This window comes from Felis catus, chromosome D2 (genome assembly GCF_018350175.1).
Source record: "Felis catus isolate Fca126 chromosome D2, F.catus_Fca126_mat1.0, whole genome shotgun sequence".
NCBI lineage: Eukaryota > Metazoa > Chordata > Mammalia > Carnivora > Felidae > Felis > Felis catus.
In genome coordinates, this window is record NC_058378.1 from 53,753,071 (window position 1) to 53,778,197 (window position 25,127).

Consider the following 25,127-nt stretch of genomic DNA (forward strand, 5'->3'; position numbering starts at 1 on the left):
AATAGTTTGCTATGTGCTAAGCACCTTCTTACAGTATCTCATTTCCTCTTCATAGCAATCCTGTGACAGGAGTACTGGTATCTCCATTTTACAGGTGAGAAAAGGATAAGAAAGTTCCAAAATTTTCCCAAGGTTACTCAGCTGGTAAATGGCAGAGCCAGGGGTGAAGCCATAACCACCACACTAGACCACACTACTGGTTTGGAATGACCCAAGGCTTCCCCTACGTGTCCCCAGAGAGCCTCCCAAGCCAGGGCTGAATCATCCTCAGTCGTGTCCATGCCTCGAATGCCATATACTCTACAGACATCTTACCAACGCTTGCCTCACATAGACAAGGCCTCCAGAACTGCCCATAATTTCATATACATCAAAAATAAGGAATCACATGATAAACATTTTGGAAATAGACTGAAGTCAGTTTGAAGCCAAACTCTGTGGCCCTGGGCAAGTCATTTAGCCTCTGTGAGCTGTGCTTCCTCTTCTGCAGGGTGAGGATGATAATGCCTTGTATGCAGGGCAGGTAAGATGATCAGCTGGCCCAGCAAGTATTGGTTCTTCCATCTTCCTCAGTCCACCTCAGGAACAGTACAGACAGTGACGCACGTGTGGCCAGGAGAGGGGCTGGTGCAGGAGCCTGATACTTTCCTGCTGCTGATGCTCCTCCCTGCCCCAGACCAGCGGGGCACTAATCCTATGGTCATAACCATTCCCTTGCCATTTTCTGGAGTTAAATTCCAAGCTTCTTGGATCATCATTCCTATGCAAACTTAATGGGTGTAACACAGGCCATAAGTCACGGGCAGCAACGGAAAGCTCTTAATTCTTCCAGAATGAGAATTCAAAGCCAAACAAAACAGGACCTTTCTAAATGGATAAGGCAAAAGCAACAAGCTTGAAATCCAACATCACGAAGTTCAAGTTTCCAAAGCCCGAGCAGTCTGGTTGTATGTTTCTCCTTTAATTTCAGAATCTTAAACCAAAATCATCAAACAAAAAAACACTTAATGGCCTCCTTGAAAAGGTAGAGAAGTGTCTCTTTTAAGAAAAAAATGTCTAATAACTTTTGTGGCAGTGATTCAGGCATGAAGAAGAAGAAGAAGAAGAGGAGGAGGAGAAAAAGAAGAAGGAGAAGAAGGAATAATCATATTTTCAACTTTATATTTCAATAAATAAGTCCTCCCTAGAGGCAGTGTTTTCCCTTAGTACCACCCCAAATCATATTTCTGGCTCAGTTACATTCACCTTGCCCATGACTTAGAATCATGCTCATTATATTCACTAACAACCTTCTGTTTTTTCGCTCTTCAAGTCTAGCTGGTAGCAAGGGCAGCCTACCATGATGCCCTTCCCCTGTTTTTAGTGTTTGGCTCTGAAAAATTCCAATATATTTCTAGAGAAAATGCTAAATAGCTAAAATCCTAGTTTATCAAGAATATTCTTGGATCATTAGCTTCTGTATACTTTTATTTTAAATTGAGGTACAGATGACCTATATTACATTAGCTTCTGGTATTCAACATAATGATGAGATCTTTGTATGTAGTTTTGCAAAATGATCACCACAATAAATCTAGTTAACATCCATCACCATGTAGAGCTACAAAAAATTTTTTGTTTCTTGTGACGAGAACAAGATCAAATATGCAATATGGCATTGTTAGCTACAGTCAATATAGTCCATAAAGAATGCTTTTGTATTTTGATTTAAACTTCACCATGTGCATTTTGGTTAACTGAAGGATATGCATCTGCCAGACATAAAGTGAGGAAAACAAAGTCTTTTCAAGCCCCTGTTTTGACAAGGTATTGCTCCTGCCTGAGGAGAGAAATTTGGAAGTTATAGAATGTCAGTGCTAGAAAGATGGAGAAACTGAGTCCTGAAGAAATGAGGAAACGAAATGCCTGTCCAAGGCCACACAGCCTCTCCTCAGTTCTTGCCGGAGGGTATCTGTCAGTTTGTTTTGGACTCTGTATGTAGAGCATTCAGTGTCCCTGAGTTAATGGATTATTGATTAATGTTCAGAAAAATGCACAAAGAAGTTTTTTATGTTCCCACTATGAGAACTCCTTTTATTCCTTCTCAGTGGGAACGCTAGGAGCTTTGGGGCAGGACAATTCTTCGTTGTGTGTGGAGGTTCCAAGAGTTTCAGGATGTTGGCATCTCCCGTCCAACAGTTGCAGCCAGGGTGAAGCAAGAGGCAACTAGGCCAATGTTTTCACTCCTTAGGGCACCAAATAGCTAGGAGTAACTTACTACTGTCCATGCAAGAAGCTGCTCAACGCTCTCCCTGCCTTTCTGATAATCTTCCCTCCAGAAGGGTTTCTGACAGAGGCAGTTCACACGTACGGGATCCTTAGAGATCATCCAGACCAAGCACTTCCTTTGAAAACCAGAGCCAGGATGTCAAGAACTATGCACAAGGTCATACAGCTCATCCCAAACAGAACCAGATCCTGGCCTCTTCTCTTTCTACCACGGCTTAGAGACAAACTTCCCAAATGCCACATCTTTGGCCAGGATCAGCCCCGGGTACACACCCAGAGGAGCACAGGGGCTGAATACCCATCACCTCACAGGGGTTCTGCACTCCCACAGTCCCTGTCTGCTCTTGTGAGTACAGTGAGACAACCCTTGTTCCAGGAAACCATGCTGAAGCAAGAAGTGCTTCACAGCTTCACAGCAACAGTGCTGTGGAGTGATCAAGAGTGTGGAATGTCTCAGTTTTAAGCCAGATGGACTTCTTATTGTATGTGGGTGAGCTGCCTAGCCTCTGTGCCTCAGTTTCCTCATTGGGCAATAGTTCCAAGGCACCTACAACAGCGCCTGGCACATTATAAACAGGTGCCAGTGTTATTTGTCAGCAACATCACCACCACCATCATTTTCTTCTTCCTCATCAATTACATCAACTTTCCTCCCCTGAAAATTTAACCAAGGAAAGAAAGCAGGGCCGGTTTCTGCCACCAGCATGAGTCAGGGGGTCTCTTTCTTTGGGGCTGCAAGCAATGGTCTCCAGTCCATGCCTAATTCAGTTTCTACTCAACATTGAAGACAGTTATGGAAATGTATAAACTTGGCATACTTAACTGTGCTAATAAAAATTAAACAAAACTGAGTTCATTTTTTTAAGAGCAAAAAGTAAGTACAAGCCCACACATCTAAACTACATTTTCTCCTTTACAAGCCCATTTTAGCAGTTTCTCCTAGGTAATGATCATTCAATCAAGGGAATAGAAAGATAAATAAAACTGCAGATCGCACCTTCAAGGAGGATTTTTTTAAGCAGTACAACTTGCTGCCTTTCATCCCATTCACCCGGGCTTCACTCTGTGATGGGTTTGGAATCTTGGTAAACTGAATAGGGCCAGGGCGAAAATCCTACTGGATTCACTGACCCTCCTACTCCCTTCCTTGCAGATCACCACTCCTAATAGCTTCCCCAGCCTTCCACAGTGTTCTCAGATCCCTTAGAGTTCAGTCAGTTGCTTCCTATTGAGGAGCCATTGGAAGGGTACAGTAAGTATGTCTTTTTATCTTCTATATTCTGATGCTTTAACATCTGGGGACTTCCTGACCCTGGAGGGACTGCCCCTGAAAGGTTAACCAATTCCTAGAGGTAGTAAACGACACATCTGTAAGAATATCTTTCATCTGCAAACCAACTAATGCAGAATCCATCTCCCCAGCCATCTCCTCTATTGGGCTCTCTTACTCTGAGCCACTATCCACCTGCCCTAATCATCCCAGAAACAGGTACCAGATAATCAGGGAGAGCTCCTATGTCCCAAAGCCCACTGCGATTATTCAAACTAGCACAATAAAGGCTCTTGTCTACATTTTCCTTCACTCCTTCTGCCTCCTGACTGACCCCCGTGCTTCCCCATGTAGCCTCCCTACATAGTGTGCCACACCTCGTACTTTACACTCCAAGGTTGGTACAGCAACTTCTGTGAGTATAGCAGCTCTTTCCTTCACGGTAGTCATTTCAATGCTTGCCTGTTTTACCAGACCTGATTCAAACAAATCTTGGCTACCCTTACAATAAAGGGAAATAAAATGGAAAAAGATTCAGAGATAAGAGTCAGTTGGGGAGGAAGGGTAGTAAACATGACTAGAACAGCATAATGACCACTCACACTTGTAAAAGACTAGAGTTGATGAAATGCTGTCATAGACACAATTTAATCCAGCCAGTGGCAAAAGCCTGTGAAGTCAACATTAATCTCATTTCACACAAAGATACTGAGACAGAGAGAGGTTGCATGACTTAACCATGATCCCACAGCCAGTAGGTGGCAATGTCAGAATTTGAACTCAGATCTATCAGTTTCTACAATTCTATTGCTGCCTCTCAAAGAAGCAGAGAGAGAATAAGAATGGAGAATGAGCTGTCTACCATCTTACAGTCTGGGTAATCATTCCATTTGCTGAGAACAGAGACTTGTATGTCTTTGCATTCCCCAACACCTTGTGCATAATATTCAGAAGTATACATTGAACTAATAAATGAAGAGCAATTGAAAGGGGGCAGTAAACAGTTCCAAGCACCTTGGGAACCCACTGACCCTCCCTCTCTTACCCTTGGTTCTGACACACCAATGTAGCATTGGTATTAACAAAGGTGATTTTAAGATACTTCCTACAGAAGACACTGGAGCTTCTGTCAGAAGAATTTTAGAAGAAGTAGTTCAAAAAACAAGAACAACAACAACAACAAAAAACGACCCACCTTTTTTGTATAATTTTGGAGACTTAGAGGCCAAAGAAGCTGTTTGGCATGGCTTGTATCTGGGCTTGTTTTTTCTTAAGCAACTGACTACTTAGGAAACTCACTTCCAGGACTGAAAAGTTTAGTTTAAGTTTCTCAAAATGCCTAAATTCTGACTACTCTTCATCACAGATTGCTGGCCCTAAGATTAACTACTGGTTTCCTTTGTTTTACCGAATAGATGTAACCTGTCAACTTTAGCTATGAGATCTATTTTTCCATGGACTTCTATCCTAAAATGGGAGATGCATTCATGTGCTAACATAGCACATTTTATTTACAACCAATGGCAGATGGTTACTCTTCTTTGAGTACCCACAGGGTCACTATTCAGTTTTCCTGAATAGTTTGGCCCTACTGCGTGCTTAAAAACTTGAATTTCGGAATTAGACAAATATGGGTTGAGTTCCATTTAATAGTAGCTGCATGACTTTGGGCAAATGACTTAACCCATTTGATCTTACATTTCCTTATCTGTAAGATGGGGTAATAATAGTATTAATGCAAATCTGTTGAGAAGAATTAATATATAATTCAAATATATATAATACAGTTATATAGAATATTATTATATAAGTTATATGTAACTTTAAATATGTAATATTTGTTGCTGGGCATTAATATTGGAGAGACGTTTTATCTATATGCCATAATAGATAAAAGCCAGGTGGGGAGGAAGGGTAGAATTCAACTTAGTAAACATGACTAGAGCGGCATAATAGACCCTCACACTTGTGAAAGACTAGAGTTGAAATGCTTTCATAGACAAGATTTCATCCAGCCATTGGCAAAAGCCTGTGAAGCAACATTAATCTCATTTCACACAAAGATACTGAGACAGAGAGAGGTTGCGTGATTTAACCATGATCCCACAGCCAGTAGGTGGCATATATATATTATACTATACAATCAGTATTCAGTGTGGTAGCAAGAGTTAGCACCTTTTCTTTTTTAAGTTTATTTACTTATTTTGAGAGAGAGTGCATGCTAGCAGAGGAGGGACAGAGAGAGAGAGGGGGAGAGAGAGAATCTCAAGCAGGCTCTGTGTCCAGCGAGGAGCCTGACACAGAGCTCCATCTCCCCACCATTAGATCACGACCTGAGCCATTATCAAGAGTTGGATGCTTAACTGACTGAGCCACTCAGGCTCCCGAGTACCTTTGATTCTTCTGCTCTTGGCTAGGCCCTGTGGGCCTTTGCTGTCTGGGCTGTGGGTGCAGTGTTAATGACTTCTGCTCAGAATTCCCTCCTTAGCCATCCTTTTCACCAACTGGCTAGTTATGTCCCTGCTTTCTATCTAGCTCCTGTTTTTCCCCCTTTGACAAAAGCGCGAGGCTGTGTTCTAGCTCCATGTCCCTGTAGCACTTTCACCGTTAATTCAACAGGTATTTCTTAAGCATTGTTTCATTTTTCATGTTGCTGCATTAACAAACCACCCAAAACTTACTAGCTTAAAATCATTTGATTTGCTGACAGCTCTTTGATCTGGTGTAAGCTCAACTGGGAGTTTCTTCCATTGGCCTTGCCAGCAGTCACTCTTGTGGCTGCATTCATCTGGCAGATCCGTTGGGAGCTGAACTCAGCCTAGATGCTGTAGTGGCTGTGTCTCCTTCTCTATGGAGACTCAGGGTTTCTAACTCTACGTGACCTCTTCACAAGGAGCCTGACTTACATGGCACCTCAGCACTCCTAAAAGTGCAAAAGCAGAAGCTGCCAGTTCTTAAGACTCTGGCCAGGAACTGGCATCGATTGTGTCACTTCTGCAGATTTTGTTGGACAGTCCTGGTCCCAGAGGAGAGGGCACAAGGGCATGAATACTGGGAGGCCTGGTTCATTGAGGGCCATTAATGTAACAGACTATGGAAAGCACATTCTCTGTGCCTAACGTTGTTAGGATCATCGGTAAAACATCAGACCAGATTCCTGTCTCCACAGGCCTGCATCCTAGGGCAGTGGTTATCAAAACTTACGAGTGAATCGGAATCACTTGGAAGCTTTGTGAAAACACAAATTGCTGGGCCCTACCCCAGAGTTTCTGTTTCCATTTGTCTGGGGTGGGGCCCGAGAATCTGTATCTCTAATAAGTTCTCAGGTGATACCAATGCTGCTGGTCTGGGAACACTTTAAGAACCACAGTCCCGGGAACCAGAATACATCCTCAGAGATTTTAATTCAGTTAGTCTGGGGTAAGGCCCAGGCACCTGTATTTTTTTTTAACATTTCCCAGATGATCCTAATATGCAGCCAGGATTAAAAACCACTGCTTGAGAGCCTATTCTGTCTCCCTCTCTTCTCTCTTACAAGTTTCCTTGAGCTAGTCACATGTTGATTTATCTTTATGACCCCACCTGAATATTTCCCATCTTCAAAACCAGGGTTCTCAAATTTTGCTGCACTTTAGAATTTCATGTGACCTTTAAAAGCCTCGATGTCCAGGTCATACACCAGACCAATTAAATAAGAACCTCTAGGGATGTGACCCCAGCATTAAGTATTTTTAAGAATTCTCAAAGTGAATGGGTGCCTGGGTGGCCCAGTCGGTTGAGCGTCCAACTTCGGCTCAGGTCATGATCTCCCGGTTTGTGAGTTTGAGTCCTGCGTCGGGCTCTGTGCTGACAGCTCAGAGTCTGGAGCCTGCCTCGGATTCTGTGTCTCCCTCTCTCTCTGCCCCTAACCCACTCGCATTCTGTCTCTGTCTCTCTCACAAATAAACATTTAAAAAAAAAAAAAGAATTCTCAAAGTAGAGGTGCCTGTCTGGCTCATTTGGTTGAGCATCTGACTCTTGATTTCGGCTCAGGTCATGATCTTGTGATCTGTGGGATCGAGCCCCGTGTTTGGCTCTGCATTGACCATGTGGAGTCTGCGTGATATTCTCTTTCCTTCTCTCTCTGCCCCTCCCCTATTTACACTCTCACTCTCTCTCTCTCTGAAAATAAATAAATAAACATTAAAAAAAATTCTCCAAGTGATTGCAAAGTGCAACAAAGTTTGAGAATGGGTGCTTTAAAATACCCTTATTGATATTGTCACAGTACACATTTCTCAGTTAAAAAACGATCCTTCCCACAGTAATTTTCAGTGTCTTCCTTTGAACATTAAAAAAAAAATGAAGAGTATATTTTAAACTAGAATTTTACACTCTCCTCTGTCATTCCCACTTACATCTGCATTCATGCCTCAATTGCATAATTATCCTTTAGGGAGACCAGATTTTGCCACATTTGCCATTAATTTTTTTTTTTTTTTTTAACCGAAGACCGTGAGGAACTTTTGGTTAAGAAGGGGTTAATGTGATAGCCCAGTTGCATGCTGGGAACTGTAGTCCAGGAGAAGCACCTAGCCAGTGAGGCACTATGGGCCTCCAAAGCAGCACCCAGTGTCTCACATCCCACTGATCCTTTGGGGACGCAGCACCTGACAGTGGCTAACACCATGGGTATCAGAGTCAGATCCCAGTGCCACTCCTCACCAGCTGCAGGACCCGGGGCAAGCTACTTCACCTCCTGGCCCTAAGTTTCCTTATCCGTAAGTAGAGAGGAAATAACAACAGAAATAACAACACTAATAAAGATCTAACCCATTGGATTGTTATGAGGATTAAATGAATTAATATACATAAAGTGCTTTGAACAGCAGATGGCACACAATATGCATTCTGTTAAGTGTCAGCTTTCATTATTCTTGCCTTCCATCTCCCCTTTTGGCCAAAGATGGACTGCAGGAATCGAAAATGCCCCAATTCCACAGTCAGGACACAAGGGTTTAGCTGTCTTTTGAGAAATTATCCCTGTTTGTCTGAATTGTCCTCTGGTCATTCTCTTAAAAATCATGAGTTCGGCTGGGGTGATAAGCTGGGGCCAAGGGAAATGATATTAGCGGACAGATACTGGCACACATCCCATCCGTAGTGAGTATTCCTGGGTTTTGCCTACCCAGCAGCCATCCTCTCTGCTCCTGGTAGTAGTACCAAAGTTTCCTTTGGGGTGCCACCCCCCTGCCACTGTGTCCACTCTTGGTGGGGGTGGGGTTGCTGCCAATGTGTCCTGCTTTCCCGTGGCAAGTGGGTGGGTACCTGACCCCAGATCAGCCCACCGGGCTCTCTCCTTCAGGGAGGAACATGGGGATAAGAACTGGTTAGAGTGCATGCACCTGAGGACCTTGTCCCTTACCTCCTTCTACCTAGATTCCGAAGCTCCCTCAAGTTTCTCCATTCTGAAGTCTGCTTGGACAGCCCTTCCCTGGATTCTGCCAGTCACTCTATCACCATGGCAATAAGGGCCTTTTATGCTAAGGTTGGCAGAGTCAATGTCTGACACTTTCTCCAAAGAGTCCTAAGTGACACACTCCTTCTAAGCAATCTTCAAAATCTGGTCCTCTGCTCACTGCCCTCGCCTACTTCTCATCTACTTTCTGGCAGAACTATCAGTAGCTGAATGCCTTCTTTGTGACATGCCTTCCACGTGCATTGTCACTTATCTTAATATCAACAATGCAAAGATGGTATTCTTGCTACTTTATCAACGTAGAAAGTGAGGCACAGAGAAGCTAAGCAACTTGCCCAAGGTCACACAGCTAGTGAATAACAGAAATGGCATTCTAACTGGTCTATTTACTGCCCTCAATCAGTAAGTGGAATTTATTGAAATTGAGATCGACATTTCACAGACTCCTGGGGCGGTGAAGATCTTACGCACTCTCTAATGAAGCATTTTCATTTTCTTTCTTTCTTTTTTTTTTCTTTTTTCTTTTTGGTCATAGACTCTAAGAAACATTTTACATCACAACCGTGCGCGCACACGAACTGACACCATTTGCATGTGTGAGTGTTTGTAAAAGGAGGCAGGGCCAAGCTGCATCTTTCAAGGCTCATAATAATGATTTGTTTACTTGCATAATGCGTGTTTCCTAGGCCACACCAGCCGGATGGGAGAGCTGGAATCAGAACCAGCACAGGCTGTTCCTCTCTCACTCTGCTTTCATCAGCTCTCCCAGAATCTCCAGCTCCCCCACAAAGGCCCTGTCCAGTTTCTGAGGATGCCCAGGGAACGTCACACACATGCTCCCAAACACACACCAGATCCTCATTTCCCTTCTCCTGTGCTCTGGCTCCTGCTGGGATCATCCACCAACTCCTCTGTGGGGCTGTCACTGCTGCTGGGTCACTAGTGTTGAGCTGCTCCTGGTGGAAAGCCCGGTGACTTTGGTGATATCTGAGTTATGCACTTGCATGGGGACGCTGTTGGTCTTGTATCTCCAGTGCCACAGCGCTGTGTGCAGTTCCTCACAGCACCCGCCTGCAATGCCGCGATGCCCACTAAACTAGAGAGAACCCCCTCTGTGACAGGGATCCCAAGCAGATTCCTCTTACCCCTTCTAACTTACACACGTTCAAGGGCAGAAGGCTGAAAACAATCTTTGTCCCGTGTTTAGAAGCACCTTCTTTTTCTCCAGCTCTGGACCTTGTCCTTGGACTGAGTTTCGATGTCGTAGTCTCACCCAAATTGGTGAGTTCTTTCTTTCCCAGGAGGATCCTTGGTTGCTTTATGCAAATAGACTCTTGGCAAGGCCACAGTCTGTCATCCTGCCCAGAAGTGCCTGCTTCCTAGAGTGAATACAGACTTAAGATAAACCCATTTTTATTTGAGAGCTTTGCTTCCCAGGTATCAGGAGTCACATGTTCAGAGTTCAAGTCCTGTTGTAGCAACGATGATGATGATGACAAATCTTTCCCATGTACCCCATACTAAACACTTTGGATACATTACTGGATTTAATTCTGCCAACAATTCTGTGTGATGTATATTATTATTATCCTCATTTTACAGAGGAGAAAACTATAGCTTAGAAAGCTTAAATTGTAGCCTGTAGTCACACGGCTGGCAAAACGCAGAGCCAGCCCTGGACCCACTCAGCTACTCCTCCAGGCTGGGCCTGGCATCGAGCCTTCCTCAGCCTGGCCTCCCAGACCCCCTGGGCCTCCTGCCAGCTCTGCTTTCATCCTTTCTAGGCCAATCTCCCAGGGTCCCCACCGCAATCCACAGGTGGCTTCTCAAACCTTATCTAAAGGTGTCTGAGTTCGTGGAAACTCCTAAGCCTCCATCCTCCCGATTCCCACAACTCTCTGAGCCCAACCAGGGCTTCCTGGAGAAGGGGGAAGTGTCATCAGCAATAAGAGCCCCCTTGCCAGGCCCCCTAAGACTTCAGCATGGTAAACTGCTCTCCCTAGCCCCCTCCTCAGATCCAATCCTTCAGTCAGGACTTTGTCTTTCCTAAAAGGCCATTAGCAATCTACATGACAGGGTTAACATTTTGCCTGATCTTAGTGGGTTAGTGGGTGTTTTCATTGAATAGGGAATTCAAGTCTGGGCTTTAAATGCCATAGAAAAAGAAAAAGTTACTGTCTTTTCAGAATGCCCATTGTAATTTGTCCTTAGAGTCCCCACTCCCCTCCCCATGGTCCTTTTTCCACTTGAGCTGACAAACTTAGCCACCAGATACATATAGCGGCAAAGTGAAGTTATGGATATGATTTCTTTCCCTCATCCATTTGCCCTTCTGGCTTACTCAAGTCAAAAATAAAAGACTGCTCACACTTTCTTTGACCATGTCTAAAGAGTACAAAGCCAAGGTCTGATCAAGCAATCTTGATAATTTGATACATTTGACGGGGAAACACAGGGAGCGAATGACCCTGTTTAACCACATCGATCAGTTTAACCAGGTATCTGTGATGGTGTCACCCCACACAGAGTGGTGGCTCTGCTCCTAACCGTCCGAATGACCTCTCAGTAACTCAGTTTCCTCATCTATAACATTTTGGAGATCGAATCTGAGAACTCCAAGGTTCCTGAAAGTTCTCCGGGTCTTTATTTTATAATTACAAAATGCATCATTTACAAGTCAGATAAGTTAGGGGATGGGTGGTAAGAATAAAAACAATCCTCTATAAAATTTTTACCACATAATTATTTTTATGGAGCAAATTTCCACTGTGCACTTGAAGCAGGATGCAATTTACAAAAATCTGGCTTGCAGCCAACTTTTAAGTGACACTTTTACCATTTCAAGTAGGGCTTGCCCATGGGTCACAGTCTAAAAACACTCTCATATACTCCCTCCCTCCCTCCCTCTCTACAGAGACTTTGACAGTGAAACATTAGTAGAATCTATTCTAAAATCATTACTTATCTTGGATTGAGGGTTTTTTTTTTCCTTTTCTGTAAAAATGCAACATATTTATATACCCTCAAAAACTGGCTGAATGATAATAATCTACTGGTCCTTTTGAAGCACAAACCAGATTAAACCACTCCTAAAACACTGGAGGGGTGTCCGCTGCTCCCTGGGGGGAGGCCAGGCCCTTGTGTCTGTTTGCCCTACCTAGAATGCTCCCACTCTCTCTTTCATTCCCTCTTACCTGGAAACTCAGTTTAATCATTACTTCTTTAGGGAACTGTCCCCAGACTCCCTTGATGAGATCAGATCCCTCTATTGTAACTCTGAGATGTGATGTGACATTTCTTTGGATGAGCATGTCCTGACCATGAATAGCTTCTCTGCTCCATTGTCATTCTAGAAGGCTTCCTTTTTGCACACTTTGTGCACAACGCTGTCCAGGCACTGGGTGCCTCCCTTCATGAAGCTTTCAGTCTTCTGGGTAAACAGACAGAAATCAGCTACAAGAATGAACATGCCTTTGCTGTTCCGCCCCCCCCCCGCCCCCCCCCCCCCGCCCCCCCCCCTCCTCCCGCCTCCAGAGTTTATAGAGATTAAACAAGTGATAGGCATGAGCATGTGATGCGAGGGAAAGGGGGGCTGGGTAAACTGACAATGCATCAAGCTCCCATAGAGGTTGAGTTTATGTCATAATCACACCTTTGCTCAAATGTTCCTAAGAACATTTCTCCGCTAAGAAGCTGAGCAGGAGAAAGGATTGCAGACTGACATCCCCTGGCCAGCTGTGCCAGCTCTAGGGATAGCCGACTTCAGCATGGTAAGAGGACCCACAGTTTATTTTCCAACGTGTCCTCCAAGCTAAGGGTCTTCCCACCCTCTTGGACTATACCGCCCTATCCCAATGTCAAGGACTGTTGTGGTTTTTTTTCTTCTTTAAATTAATTTCCTATTCCAAGGGTACATTCTCTTTTCCATCAAATGTGACAGTAACGTAGCCTACCGTTTTGATTTAATGTTCATAATATTTATGGAACACCTTGGCGACCATCCTCATTTCACAGGCAGGGGAACAGATGCAGGGATAATATCAGCTAGTTTATGGCAGAACTGGGACCTCAACGCCAGGTCTCCGGCTCTTAGTCCAGTGCTTCCTCCACCCTGTCTGAGCCTCCTGGGCTAAACCAGGATCTTTTCAGGGCCCTGAGAAGCCAAAGTTGGCTGCCTCCTGCTGGCAGGGAGCTCTTTCAGGCTTCTGGTTCCACTACTAACACAGGGGGAGTGAGAAATGAGGAAAGTGGATTATGCACAGAGGCAGTCCACACTGCCATCTCCACACCTCATTGGGGAAGGAGAGGATGGCTTACATATGGGGGGGAGGGAGGTATTATGATAACCAATAATTCATAACTGTTGATAAGTGTCAGAAAAGTATTTACTCACATTCATTCCCTGAAAGTCACATTCTCCATGTGTTCTCATTTGTCTTTCAACGATGGCATCAGTCAGGTGGATTCAGCAAAAACTACCAAGGTTTTAGCCAAATGCTGCAGAGGGAGAGAGTTTCATTTAACTTCATTTTTCCAGCCAGGGCTGGCTCCAAAGCGAGTTTTTGGTTTGCTACATGCAAAGCAAATTCCCAGAGGTTTCTGAGACTGCCGAGATCTGATACAAGATGACTGCTCCCACCCACCCACCCACTAATAAGACAGAAAGCCATCCTATTTTTGGTAACAATTAAAGAGCCTCCCCGTGCAAGCGGAACGCTGTTTATTTTCTGTTACATCACTTCACTTTGCCTTTGAAGGCTGGTCTGTGCTCAGTGTTCTCGTGGTGATGCAAGTCGGCTCTCTCCTCCAGCCGTTGGGTCCCTCCCATCACACAGCACCTCACAGGTCTCTTCCCGGAGCAGCGCATTGCTGGAGCGAAGAGCAGCTCACGAATCAGCTGCAGGTCCCCGGTTTGAAAAGCAGAGATACAGAGAGGCAAAGGAAAAGGGTGGACTCCTGTGTGACCTGGTCTCAGAGCAAGACAATCACCAGCTGAATTCCAGAAGCCCTGTTCATGTTTGGGGATATTTTTTCGACTGCATGGAATCAGAGAGAAGCCAAAGGATGGGAAATGCCTGCATCCCCCTGAAAAGAATCGCTTATTTCCTATGTCTCTTATCTGCGCTTTTGCTGACTGAGGGGAAGAAACCAGCGAAGCCAAAATGCCCTGCCGTGTGTACTTGTACCAAAGATAATGCTTTATGTGAGAATGCCAGATCCATTCCACGCACCGTTCCTCCTGATGTTATCTCATTGTAAGGCCCGTAAGCATTTTGATATCTAATTTACGATTTAAAAATTCCAGCCGATGTATTTGGGGCTTTTTGTATGTATCGGTAGGAGGGCATGGAGAGAGAAATTCCTCTTGCGTGCTTGGCCATTTGACAATGCTAACATTTTGCTGCATTTAGAAATTTTGATTTTTATTAGCTGCTATGGAACCTGCTTAGAGACCCCCCCAACCCCTGAACATTATTGTGGGAAACCTGTAGCCGATTCATCTCTCCTACTTCATCTGGGAAGGAACAGTATCGTACTTCATAAAATAGTGTCAAAATAGTGACTGTTTTGCTAAACCGGATTAACATAAGGTTTGTTCTGTGTGTGTGTGTGTGTGTCTCTTTGTGTCTGTCTGTCTGTTTGTTTTTTGTTTGTTTTCTTTCAGATCCTTTGTGAGATCTGGTTTTACTGAAATCTCAGAAGGGAGTTTTTTATTCACACCATCGCTGCAGCTCTTGTGAGAAATATTTATATCATGACTATTTTTAATATAGCATATATTTGGATAAGCCCTCTAGTAAAGCGATCTCAATATTAATTTTGTCAAATGTGACTGTGTTTCTGGAAAGAAAAAGAATATCAGTAAAGTAAGAGGTAGCTGGGTTTGTTTGCGACTTGACATGGGCAGTGCAGGTTGTTTCTTGCAAGGGTACATTTGCTAACCTGTAATGCTGTCTACTTTCATGGCTATTTATGAAGTTGTTGGAATGTTTGCAACAATGATCCCAATTCCATGCCACTATTTCACTTTCATTTTTGACTTGGGAACTTTGCTTATTTCGCCCTGGAGTTTTTGAATTAGTCCATACAGAACCCTGCGTAACATATGCGCTCAAGATGTTGTCTCCCAGGGATCTGGGGCTGGCTGCTACCCTGTATGATTTACCATGTGGGGAAAAACAAATCCGGGTTCCTTCGAGGTAACTCCTTAATATATTAGCTCTCGTGAGATTGTTTTCTAATCTCCTGTAATTTATAACTTACAAGGAGGGAAGGAAAATATTAATATAGGATAGTGCAAAGGATTAGTCTTTGCTGTATGTTTTGAGTTAGCCACGAGGGAACCACATATTCAGTCTATGTCTCGAAACAGTCAAAAAACAATATTCGACTAAGAAATCAGATTTCTCCACAGGCACAATATCACATGTGTAATTTGTTCGGACGTGTAATGTTGGGGCCATTGGAGTGCTAGTCCTTAGAGCAGGACCACGTGAGGGTCAAGAGGTCCCCTGGTACTCAGGTATCAGGCAACAGATTAGAGTTGTAGTGACATGGGTCCAGGAGGAAATTTAGCCAATTGTCAATCAACTGAGTTTTGGCTATCTGAACTGCATGATTCAGGACCCAAGTTTTTTGCTTGCTTGTTTTTTGTTTTCTTGCCTTCATTGGCCATCTTGGCTGTTTTAAGTTATATATAGAGAGACAAACAGCATGATTTGAAATTGGAGAGAACTGTATAAATCTAACCCCACTATTCATTAGAAACTAGACATGGAATCTTGTGCAAATGACTAAATCTCTCTGAGCCTCAGTCTCCTCATCTGTAAAATGGAGGTGATAATGCATTGAAGGAGTGTTACCAGAGATAATCAAGATTTAAGTAGATAAAATGCTTGGCATCAGGTATGAAAAATTGTTTACACATTTTACAAAAGGTGGAGGTTTAATTTTTTACATAAAGCTATAAAGCTAAAAAAAAAAAACTCGGTTACATCTGTTAATATATTGCTTTATCTATATGAAATCCCAAAACTGGTTTGTCTATGTCATTGATTCACAACCCCGATCAGGTGTTATGACATTATGTAACAATGTTGGCTAATGTCTTTCTACCAGCTAATGTCTTTGAGTGATACACAATTGAGTAGAATATTCTTAAGGGATTTACCTGATTGATGGCTAGTGGTGTGATTAGAGGAAGTGTTTACACATCAAACAGACCCAAAAAAGAGTCAGGCAAAGAGCACATGAAGAGGCAAAGTCTCCAGTGTTGGAATCCTTCTATAGCCTAAGAATTGGTTGTATCTGAAAACGCGATACATTGTGCTTCTGTTGTCCACTTGTTAAATAAATAAATGGCTCATTTAAAAAGCATCCTTTTGATGAGCTGAGGCACCTCCTTCCCCCAGGATAGTTAAATAGATCAGTCCTTAAAACTGAAGAAGGGTCGGTCAACACATACTAATATTCCAACACTAAATAGACATTAGCTGTGACACAGAAAACCTGGATAGAGCAACCCCATCAGTCAGAACGCCCCTACTTTGTTTTTGCTGGAGGACCAGCCTCACAGGCACAGATGCCGGACAGTGTTATAGGAATAGTTACCGGCTGCTGCGGGGTAATGTGATTCCACGTATTTAGAATCACAGAGGGAAGCCAAGGAACTGGTTTTTAAATAGCCCACACCGAGTGTGTGCCATGCCCCTGTGTCCCATGCTCTGAGTTCCTATGGAACATTCCAGCCCTTATTTCTAAAAGCAGTTCAAGTTTCAGAAATAACAAAAGGGCGAGTGATTCTTGCCCGGTATGTCCTTACTTAACTCACATTGGCTAACCTCAACATGGCAGATTTGTGCCAGGGCAGAGCTTATGCAAAAATGTCAGGTGTCAAAGTTTGTCTCTGATCTCAGGACCCTGTTTCCTAAAGATTTTGCTCCCTATTCTTCCTGCCCAATGTTCTCTGCTTCCTGCTCCTCAGGAAAGGGTCTAATAAGCTGACTTTCACTGAGGAGGAAATAAATTCTAAGGCTCCAAATACGAATTGTGCCATAATCATAACATTGATGGGACTAGATGGGTCACAGACAGGAAGAGTGGCCCTATGGGGTAGGGCCATCCAGTGCCCTGAAAAACCCATGTGGGCTGCCAACTCCCCGTGGAACATGAAGACAAAGGGGCCTGAATTTGCCTTTGCGTGACTTTTGCCATCAAACGAGGCCTGGATCACACCAGCCATTGCTTGTGTTTTGCAATGAATTCTAAAGCATTTGTGACTGTGGAGTGACCTGTCATATCCTGTGAAGATGCAAACTTCAGACTCAGTTCTGCTTGATTGACACACAAACACAGTCGGTTTCTTGCTCTGTTTTTGAAAAGGGAAAAGAAATGACCCATTCCCATCATCCACGCTAACAATCTGATAATTTTGTTATGGCTTTTTCAGACCTTCTGCAGAAGCATGATGAGAAGTACTTTTTGAAATGTCAGCTCCGGGTAGTGAGGGAAACGGACGCAGTGCCTCCTTAAGTTGCATACCGTGTTTTGGGGGAAAAGATCCTGGTAGGCCATGGCTGGCAATGTGCATGGGAGAGTAAGAACAGCAAAAGCCCAGACTCTGTAGAGAGGAGAGAAAGAATAGAATTATCACACACACAAAAAAAAGAAAATCATCAAATTAGTTGTACAAAACATTTTGAAAATGTCTTATTTACGGTTTTAAGCAGCAACAGTAACAAAACTTTGCCTAAGAAAATGCAATTTCATTCATGTTTTCCATAGGGCCAGTCACGAAGCATAACCAAGGAGAATGATTATTCACTTGGGTTTGATTTTAGCGGTGGAGAACAGTGCTTGGAGTGAATGCAATTTACAGAAATGTGTTTTCACACATTAAAGCCCTGTTCTTCTCAATTACAGACTGAAATCCCCAATGATAAAGGCTCATTCCAGAAGTAAAATTCTAACTGAAGAGTATAAAATGTGGCTACATTTCCCTTCATTTATAAAATGTTTAATAAACTAAATCCCTCCAATTCTTATGAGAGTGCTATATGCAGAGAATAAATTACAGGGTTGATTTTAGTATCATGCTATATATATAAGAATTCAGTGTGGTCAGAAAAAAATTCTATTTATTCCAATGAGATTTGATCTTGTTTGAAGCAATAGAATTGATCCTTGTGGGGGAGAAGATATCAAAAACATCACTATTTCTTTTCTTAATCCACAATCGGCACACAAGTACATAGTCCATAAGAAGTAAAAAAACTAAATAAGGAAAAAGCAAATGCCATGAACAAGGTAAATAATAAGTCCATCCTTATTAAGGTTTTATCGTTTAGTCCTTCAAAATATTCTTTGTCTGGGAAAATATATCCATGGCCTATCTCTTCTTTGCAGTGATCAGCCCCCTTTCATCCTTAGGTTACAAGATTAAGAAAAATGTAGCACTCTTTTTTTTTTTAATTTTTTTAAATGATTATTTGTTTTTGAGAAAGAGAGGGAGAGAGAGAGAGACAGAGCATAAGCAGGGGAGGGGCAGAGAGAGAGGGAGACACAGAATCCGAAGCAGGCACCAGGCTCTGAGCTGTCAGCACAGAGCCTGACACTGGGCTCAAACTCACCAGCCATGAGATTGTGACCTGGCTGGGCGCTTAACGACTGAGCCACCCGGGTGCCCCATATGTAGCACTCTTTGATGAGTACTCAAGCCAGACCTAAAAGCTAAGAGGGCTTCTAGAGGAATTATTTGCTGGCTGTGGATGAGCCTGTTTTGGTTTATGCCCAGCTGATGCCCCTCCCCCCCACAATAGACCAAGAAGTAAAAATTTCAGCCAGCTAACTAGGTTGTTCTGTCTACAACTTGCCTAAGGACCCATAGATCTGATTTTGAGCTTTTTAATTAATTAATTGTTGTGACTGCAAGCTGACCCTGTACAACCAATGTTTTCTCTGAAAGTGTATTTCATCCTTTCAATTATTCAAGCAAGAAACTTAGGAGTTACCAGCCCCTTATCCCTCACTATCCACTTCCAACCAGACAAGTCCTCTCTCAAACAGGATGAGAACCTGCCACCTCTTCTTCACCCCAGGGCCAGGGCCCTGAATGAGGCTGCAATTCACCCCTCAGGCCACTGTGGGAGTTTGTGCACTGGGTGCCTGTTTAACCCTCCTCCGTTAGTGTTACTTTCCTGAAACACAGATCTCATCAAGTCACACTTGTGCTTGGAAATGTTTAATGTTTCCCTAGAAACAGAGAAAGACTGAACATCTGAATTGGTATTAATAGAATTTGGCTATTGGTCCAGGGTCATCTCTCATAATATTGACCACACACACACACACACACACACACACACACACACATTCTCTCTCCCTTGGCTCCATTTATACCAGACTGAAGTACCTCATTCCCTGACCTCTATTTTCTCAAGCTCTATAGATTTTACAGATGTCTCTCGTTCTTCCTGTCACTTACTAGAGTTCTTTGTGCTTGTATCTGCCCCATGTCTCTGGACATCATGGAGGGTTATCAATAGCCAAGGTCCTACAAAAGAGCCCAGATGTTGTAAGTCTGGACTAAGCATGTTATTTGTTGGATTCAATCCATATTTTCGCAGATTTTATGCTTAATACTCTTGCTTTCCTATCAGTAGATAGTCACATCCTTTTTCATGTTTGGTGTACCCTATCAGATTTCACATGAGCTAATTGTGTGGAGAGCTAGAAAGTGAACTGAACCAAAAAAGAAAAAAAAGTGAAGAGATCTTCTTCAGCCTCAGAATAAAGGTGTTGTTCACCGACTCAGTTCCCTCCTTTTTTAAAAAAAATTTTTTTAATGTTTATTTTTGAGAGAGACAGAGACAGAGCACGAGCGGGGGAGGAGCAGAGAGAGAGGGAGACACAGAATCTGAAACAGGCTCCAGGCTCTGAGCTGTCAGCACAGAGCCCAACGCAGAGCTTGAACTCACAAACTGCGAGATCATAACCTGAGCTGAGGCCAAAGCTCAACCAACTGAGCCACCCAGGCACCCTCTCAGTTCCCTCCTGCATATTGGCATCTTAAGTTGGGAATCGTCCCCCTTCCCTAGGAACCAAGGACTGTTCCTACAAAGAGAGTAATGGTTGGGTGATATTCTCTCAAGCCAAAGAGAAGCTCCCCAATCTGTCCTAGGGACCCAGGTTGACCTAGAAAGTGTGGGATAGAACACAATGTGGGGGGCCCCTGGCTCTGAGGTTCAGGTTACTGGAGGACTTCTACCCTCCTCCCTCCTGAAGACCTAGATATAGACTAAATTTGAATGGGTCAGGCAGAGAGTCTAGTCAAGAAACTACCTTGCCTTTGGGACCAGAACAAAATAGTGGAAGGCAGACTGCGAGGCACGGCCACATCCTCTTCCCCAGGAGAGGCCAGGGCCAGTAGAAGTTTACCTGGAGACCCCGTCCTCCCTGTTCTCTGCCTCTTCACTTTCTTTATGCTTCCCACCCCCCCTCCCCCGCCCCGTCTCTTCACACCTACTCCTGGGCTGTCCCAATCCTCTCTTCTGTGTCAGGTGTGTTATTTGTACATATAAATTATACTTTAAAAAAAAAAAGGAAAGGAAAAAAGCATGGTGTTATGATGTTAAACTTCACCAGAGATTTCCAGTATACCAGAGCGTAAAAGGCAAAGCTTTCAAAGCCTTTCCTGAGACGCACTGCCTGAGTCTCTTCTGTCCCACTTGGACTTCTACTAGGCCTTTGACATGTAAGAAATCAAATATTTCTCCCAGGTTCTCTATTGATTCTGGAGGTCAACTAGCTTCTCTCTTGTGAAGGGTAAAATTCCCCCATTCTCCTGTCCAACAAGACATCCAAAGGGAAATGTTGCCTAAGCTTAAAGAGTATGAAGATGAAAAAAAAATTCATTAACATAGGGTAATTTCCTTTTTGACTTATTTGTATTTGCTTAGCTAAAAGTATTTATTCATTGCATCGTGGCAAGCAGTAACAAAATGAAAGCAAAAAGTTTCCCATTTCATAAACACATTTTTGGATTCTGCTGTGCAACAGGCATAGCATTGGACTTTGTTAGGGACACAGAGATGAGTGTCACCTCCCTCCCTGACCTGATATGCAGCTCTCAGTTAACAGAGATCCCTAATAAGGTAAATTATAATTGCCTGATTTTGAATGTATCATAATGTAGTCTCTTTTTTAAACAATTTTATCGTAAACTAGTCTTTAAAAAAATTTTTTTAATGTTTATTTATTTTTGAGAGAGAGAGAGAGAGAGAGAGAGAGAGAGAGAGACAGTACGTGAGCAGGGGAGGGGCAGAGAGAGAGGGAGACACAGAATCGGAAGCAGGCTCCAGGCTCCGAGCTGTCAGCACAGAGCCTGATGCAGGACATGAACTCACAAACCATGAGATGACCTGACCCATGAGATCAGGACCTGAGCCAAAGTTGGATGCTCAACTGACTGAGCCACCCGGGTGCCCCTATTATAAGCCAGTCTTGATTGGCTTTCTCATTTTGTTCAAAATGATATCCAGTTGATTGGTGATGATGGTGACTTGTGCCAACTGTTGAGATATAGGCTACAGAATGATTGAAGGGGCTTTGTGGTGACAGCTGTGATATCCAAATGGCTAACCCTGGAGAGCTGGCAATGTGGCAAGTAGCAAAGAACACAGGTTTTATGGTGAAATAAACATGGGTTCAGTTTCCACTCTGTTGCTTAGTAGTTCTATGAGTTGGGGCAAGTTTTATCGAGCCTCATTATCTGTATCTGCAAAATGGGTACTAATCATAGATTGCACAGGATCACAGTAAAGATTAAATGGAGCAATAAAGCAAAAAAATCTTCATTCAAAAATGAAAAATAAAGTACTTGGCACTGTGCCCGTAAGTCAATATTAAATGTTAGCTTTTATTATAGTTTTTGAAAATCACTTTAGTATATATGGGGCTGAAGCGAGCACTGAAAATCACTTTAATTTGACTGACCACAACATCAGATTAGCATCCGATTGTATGGGCTGGGTTTGCTTAGGATCCTAGATTCAAAATTTTGTTGTTCTACGCATAGGTCTCCATCAGAACCTGCTAAGAAATCTTTCCTTCAAATACTTCTGACAGAAAACATAAACTATTTACCTTTGTTGGGGTCAGGGACAGAGAGGAAGCAGAATGTTCTCACTTCCTCCTCATGAAAAAAATGCACCACATTTTGTAAAACATGATTTTGTTCAAAATAATGAACGCTGACCAGTATTCAGATGAGTGGTTCTGTGACAGGATAGAAAGAAGTCTGCGCTAGAAGACATTTGTTTCAAATCCAGTTCAGCCATTAATGGGCTTTCTGAACTTGGGTTGGTCACAAAATGTCCATGGGCCTCAGATTTTATATGTAGAGAATACCAGAGATAGACCAATTATGGTTCTCAAACTCAAATGCCAGTGGGGGTTGGGTGGTAGCATAAATAAAGGAATCAGCTGGGTATAAGACCTTAGGGCCTGGTAGTGACTGGGGTAAACCAGAGAAGGCATGCCTTGCCTAAAAATGACATCCTCCGCTCCAACTGATTATTGCTGATGAGAATATGGTACATGAACATGGGGTCATATTTTCCTTATTTTCAGGAAAAGGCAAAAATCTGGAAGCAGATTTTTTTTAAAGGATAAACACCAAATAAAATGTAAGTTGACATTTTGAAACCTTTACATTCAATTAACTAAGGCGTCTTCCTGGCTTAAAACAATTCTATTGTATTCTGTTCTATTCTACAAATAGAGTTACTTTAAATTATAATATAGAAAGTGGTCTTGTTAAAGAAATGGACAAAATTTATTGTATCAGTTCTAACAAACCAGTAAATTGGATTGTTAAATGAAAGAGCCTCATAATATGGAATTGACTATTATAGAATCATTATTAAAATAATAATGTAGTTCTCAATTTCTCATGGTGGCTGATGATAAAACAATATTTCACTATCCCTCCCATGGGCAGGGACTAGAAAGGAATTGTGCCTGTTTGCATGGCGAGATGGCAAGTGTTTGCCTGTGTCAGGTGTGATTAAAAAGCAACGAGCCTTTAAAAAAAATAAACAGACAAGAATTTGTATGTATAAATAACTCTGGAGTTGCAGCGAATTCCTATGGAAGGTCATAGATTCCTCCCTTCTATGCTTCCATGGTGAAGCATTTCTAGGTCCTTCTCTGAGAATTGTCTTTGCTGCCACTTTACAAGCCATGCAGTAAAACCAGGCAGTCTTTTTAGGGGGTGTTTGTCATTTTTGAATTGCCTGATGCTAAGCACTTTATAAATCTCTCTCTCTCTCTCTCTCTCTCTCTCTCTCTCTCTCTCTCTTTTTAACTTCATCATCACAATAACCCTATGAGGGGGTATGATTACCTCCATTCCACAGAGGAAGCACTGAGTCCTAGAAGGGTTTTAGGTAACCTCCTCAATGTCTCACCCTTTCTAAGTGGCACATCTGGAGTTTAAACCCATGTCCTCACTTTTAATTACTTTCGTCTACTTCCTCTTGAACATGAATCACCGGGCTTGACTTTGCACAGTTCTGTTCCCAAAATCCAACCCCCTCTCAAAGGGTCAAACTTTGCCATTAATGAGGGTATTCAGGGGAATGTGTCCTGATTCCTGGACACAATTAATGAGAAGGAGTTTCAAAAGCCCTTTGAAAGAGTGGCAGCATTACTGGCAAGAACATCTCGTTTCCCTAGGATTCAACTCTCATTTGTATGTGTAAGCTCTGGTCTCCTTACTTGAAAAAAAAGAGAGAGAGGAAAAAATAGTAAATGAAAAAGGACTTATACACTTTAAAGTTACGCCTTAGACCAGCATTTTCTAAACCTGTGTCCTGTGGAACAACTGTCCTGAAAGAAATGTGTCTGTGCTCAAATAAATTTGGGAAACTGCACATTTTACCCCCACCTTGACTATTCACAAGACACTTGGGCTTAGAAAAGCCTCTGGAATTATTTCATGTCATTTCACTTTTCTTAACATCTCATAGGATATTGGGAATCTATGCCTTTGGTATGCATATTATTTATTAGATTAATTATTTGTACCCCACCTTCTTTTAGAAAGCCTTGCTAGCAGTGCTTAGGCAGGTACAAAGAATTCCATCTTGGAGGATACATGAAACCATTTATCTCCATATAAGGCCTAACTCAGACCATCTTGTTAGTGTGGATTCATCGGGTGTGAGATCTGGGAGGACGCCTCCCTGCCACACTGTCCACCTGGTCAAGCAGCTTGGCACACACAGCTTCTCTGGGCACCTCCCAGTGGGTGCTCCATCTTCCTGAAGAAGTAGATTACCACTTGCAGCATGTTAAAGGAAAAATGCCCCTGAACTTAAATCTACACTCTCACCGTTTTTGTCTGGAGCAGGTTCCATCACAGCTATTTCCCAAATGGCTAATCCAACATTTCTGTGGGTATGTTCCGTGGAATATTCGTTTTACATAAAGCTCAGTGATAAAAGGGTCCCATGATCAATAAAATTGGGAAATTGCATATTTCATTCCCTTTTGAAGAGTCTCTGTTTAAGGATAGAAAGATCAGTGTAATTAAGATTATCTTCAATTATCTTCACTTACTCACTTTTCCCAGACTTATTTGGATTTTTGTTGTTGTTGTTGTTCATGTACAATCTCTCAACCCTATAAAGGCCTCATATTTCAGGGAATATACTCTGGGAACAACTGGGCAAGGCTGTTCTAGATTTGTAGCAGATAAGTGGGCAGATCTGATGGGATTAAAAAGAGGAAGCGTGGCCTTGCCTATGACCATTACCAGTCTAAGCACAGAATCCCAGCTCTGCCAGTTACAGGCTTCAAATTACTTTACCTCTCTCACTTTGGTTTTTCTTTATATTTTAAGAGGAGAATATAAAACCTAAATTAAAGTGTTCATTTTAAGATTAAAATGAGTTAATAGATGGCAAGCTGCTGAAGATGAGGCTTGTCACAGAATAGGCTTAAAATTTAAGTCCCTTCTCCTTGGTGCTTCAAGACCAGGGCAATACACGCTGAATTTACACACATCAGGAGGATGGGCTGTTGACTAGTTATGCCAACTCCTAGAAAGGAAAAGTTTGACTATCCTGG

General features: G+C 42.8%; 1 protein-coding gene and 1 long non-coding RNA gene across 6 annotated transcripts in view; one reads left to right on the top strand and one right to left on the bottom strand.

Moving 5' to 3' along the window:
* The first annotated feature begins 13,693 nt into the window (after window positions 1-13,693).
* The window catches only part of LGI1 (leucine rich glioma inactivated 1), a 39,397-nt gene continuing 27,963 nt past the window's right edge, over window positions 13,694-25,127 (top strand). The window contains exons 1-2 of one of the 4 annotated variants that reach the window (XM_019813556.3): window positions 13,694-14,251; window positions 14,662-14,733. In XM_019813556.3, coding sequence (XP_019669115.1) covers window positions 14,037-14,251; window positions 14,662-14,733 — 287 coding nt within the window. In that variant the 5' untranslated portion in view covers window positions 13,694-14,036. The remainder of the gene's footprint in view (window positions 14,252-14,661; window positions 14,734-25,127) is intronic. The other 3 variants (XM_003994222.6, XM_019813557.3, XM_019813555.3) reach the window with 3 other exon arrangements.
* The window catches only part of LOC123380858, a 194,410-nt gene continuing 183,532 nt past the window's right edge, over window positions 14,250-25,127 (bottom strand). For both annotated transcript variants that reach the window (XR_006587182.1, XR_006587183.1), the window contains exon 4: window positions 14,250-17,616. This is a non-coding gene — a long non-coding RNA (uncharacterized LOC123380858). The remainder of the gene's footprint in view (window positions 17,617-25,127) is intronic.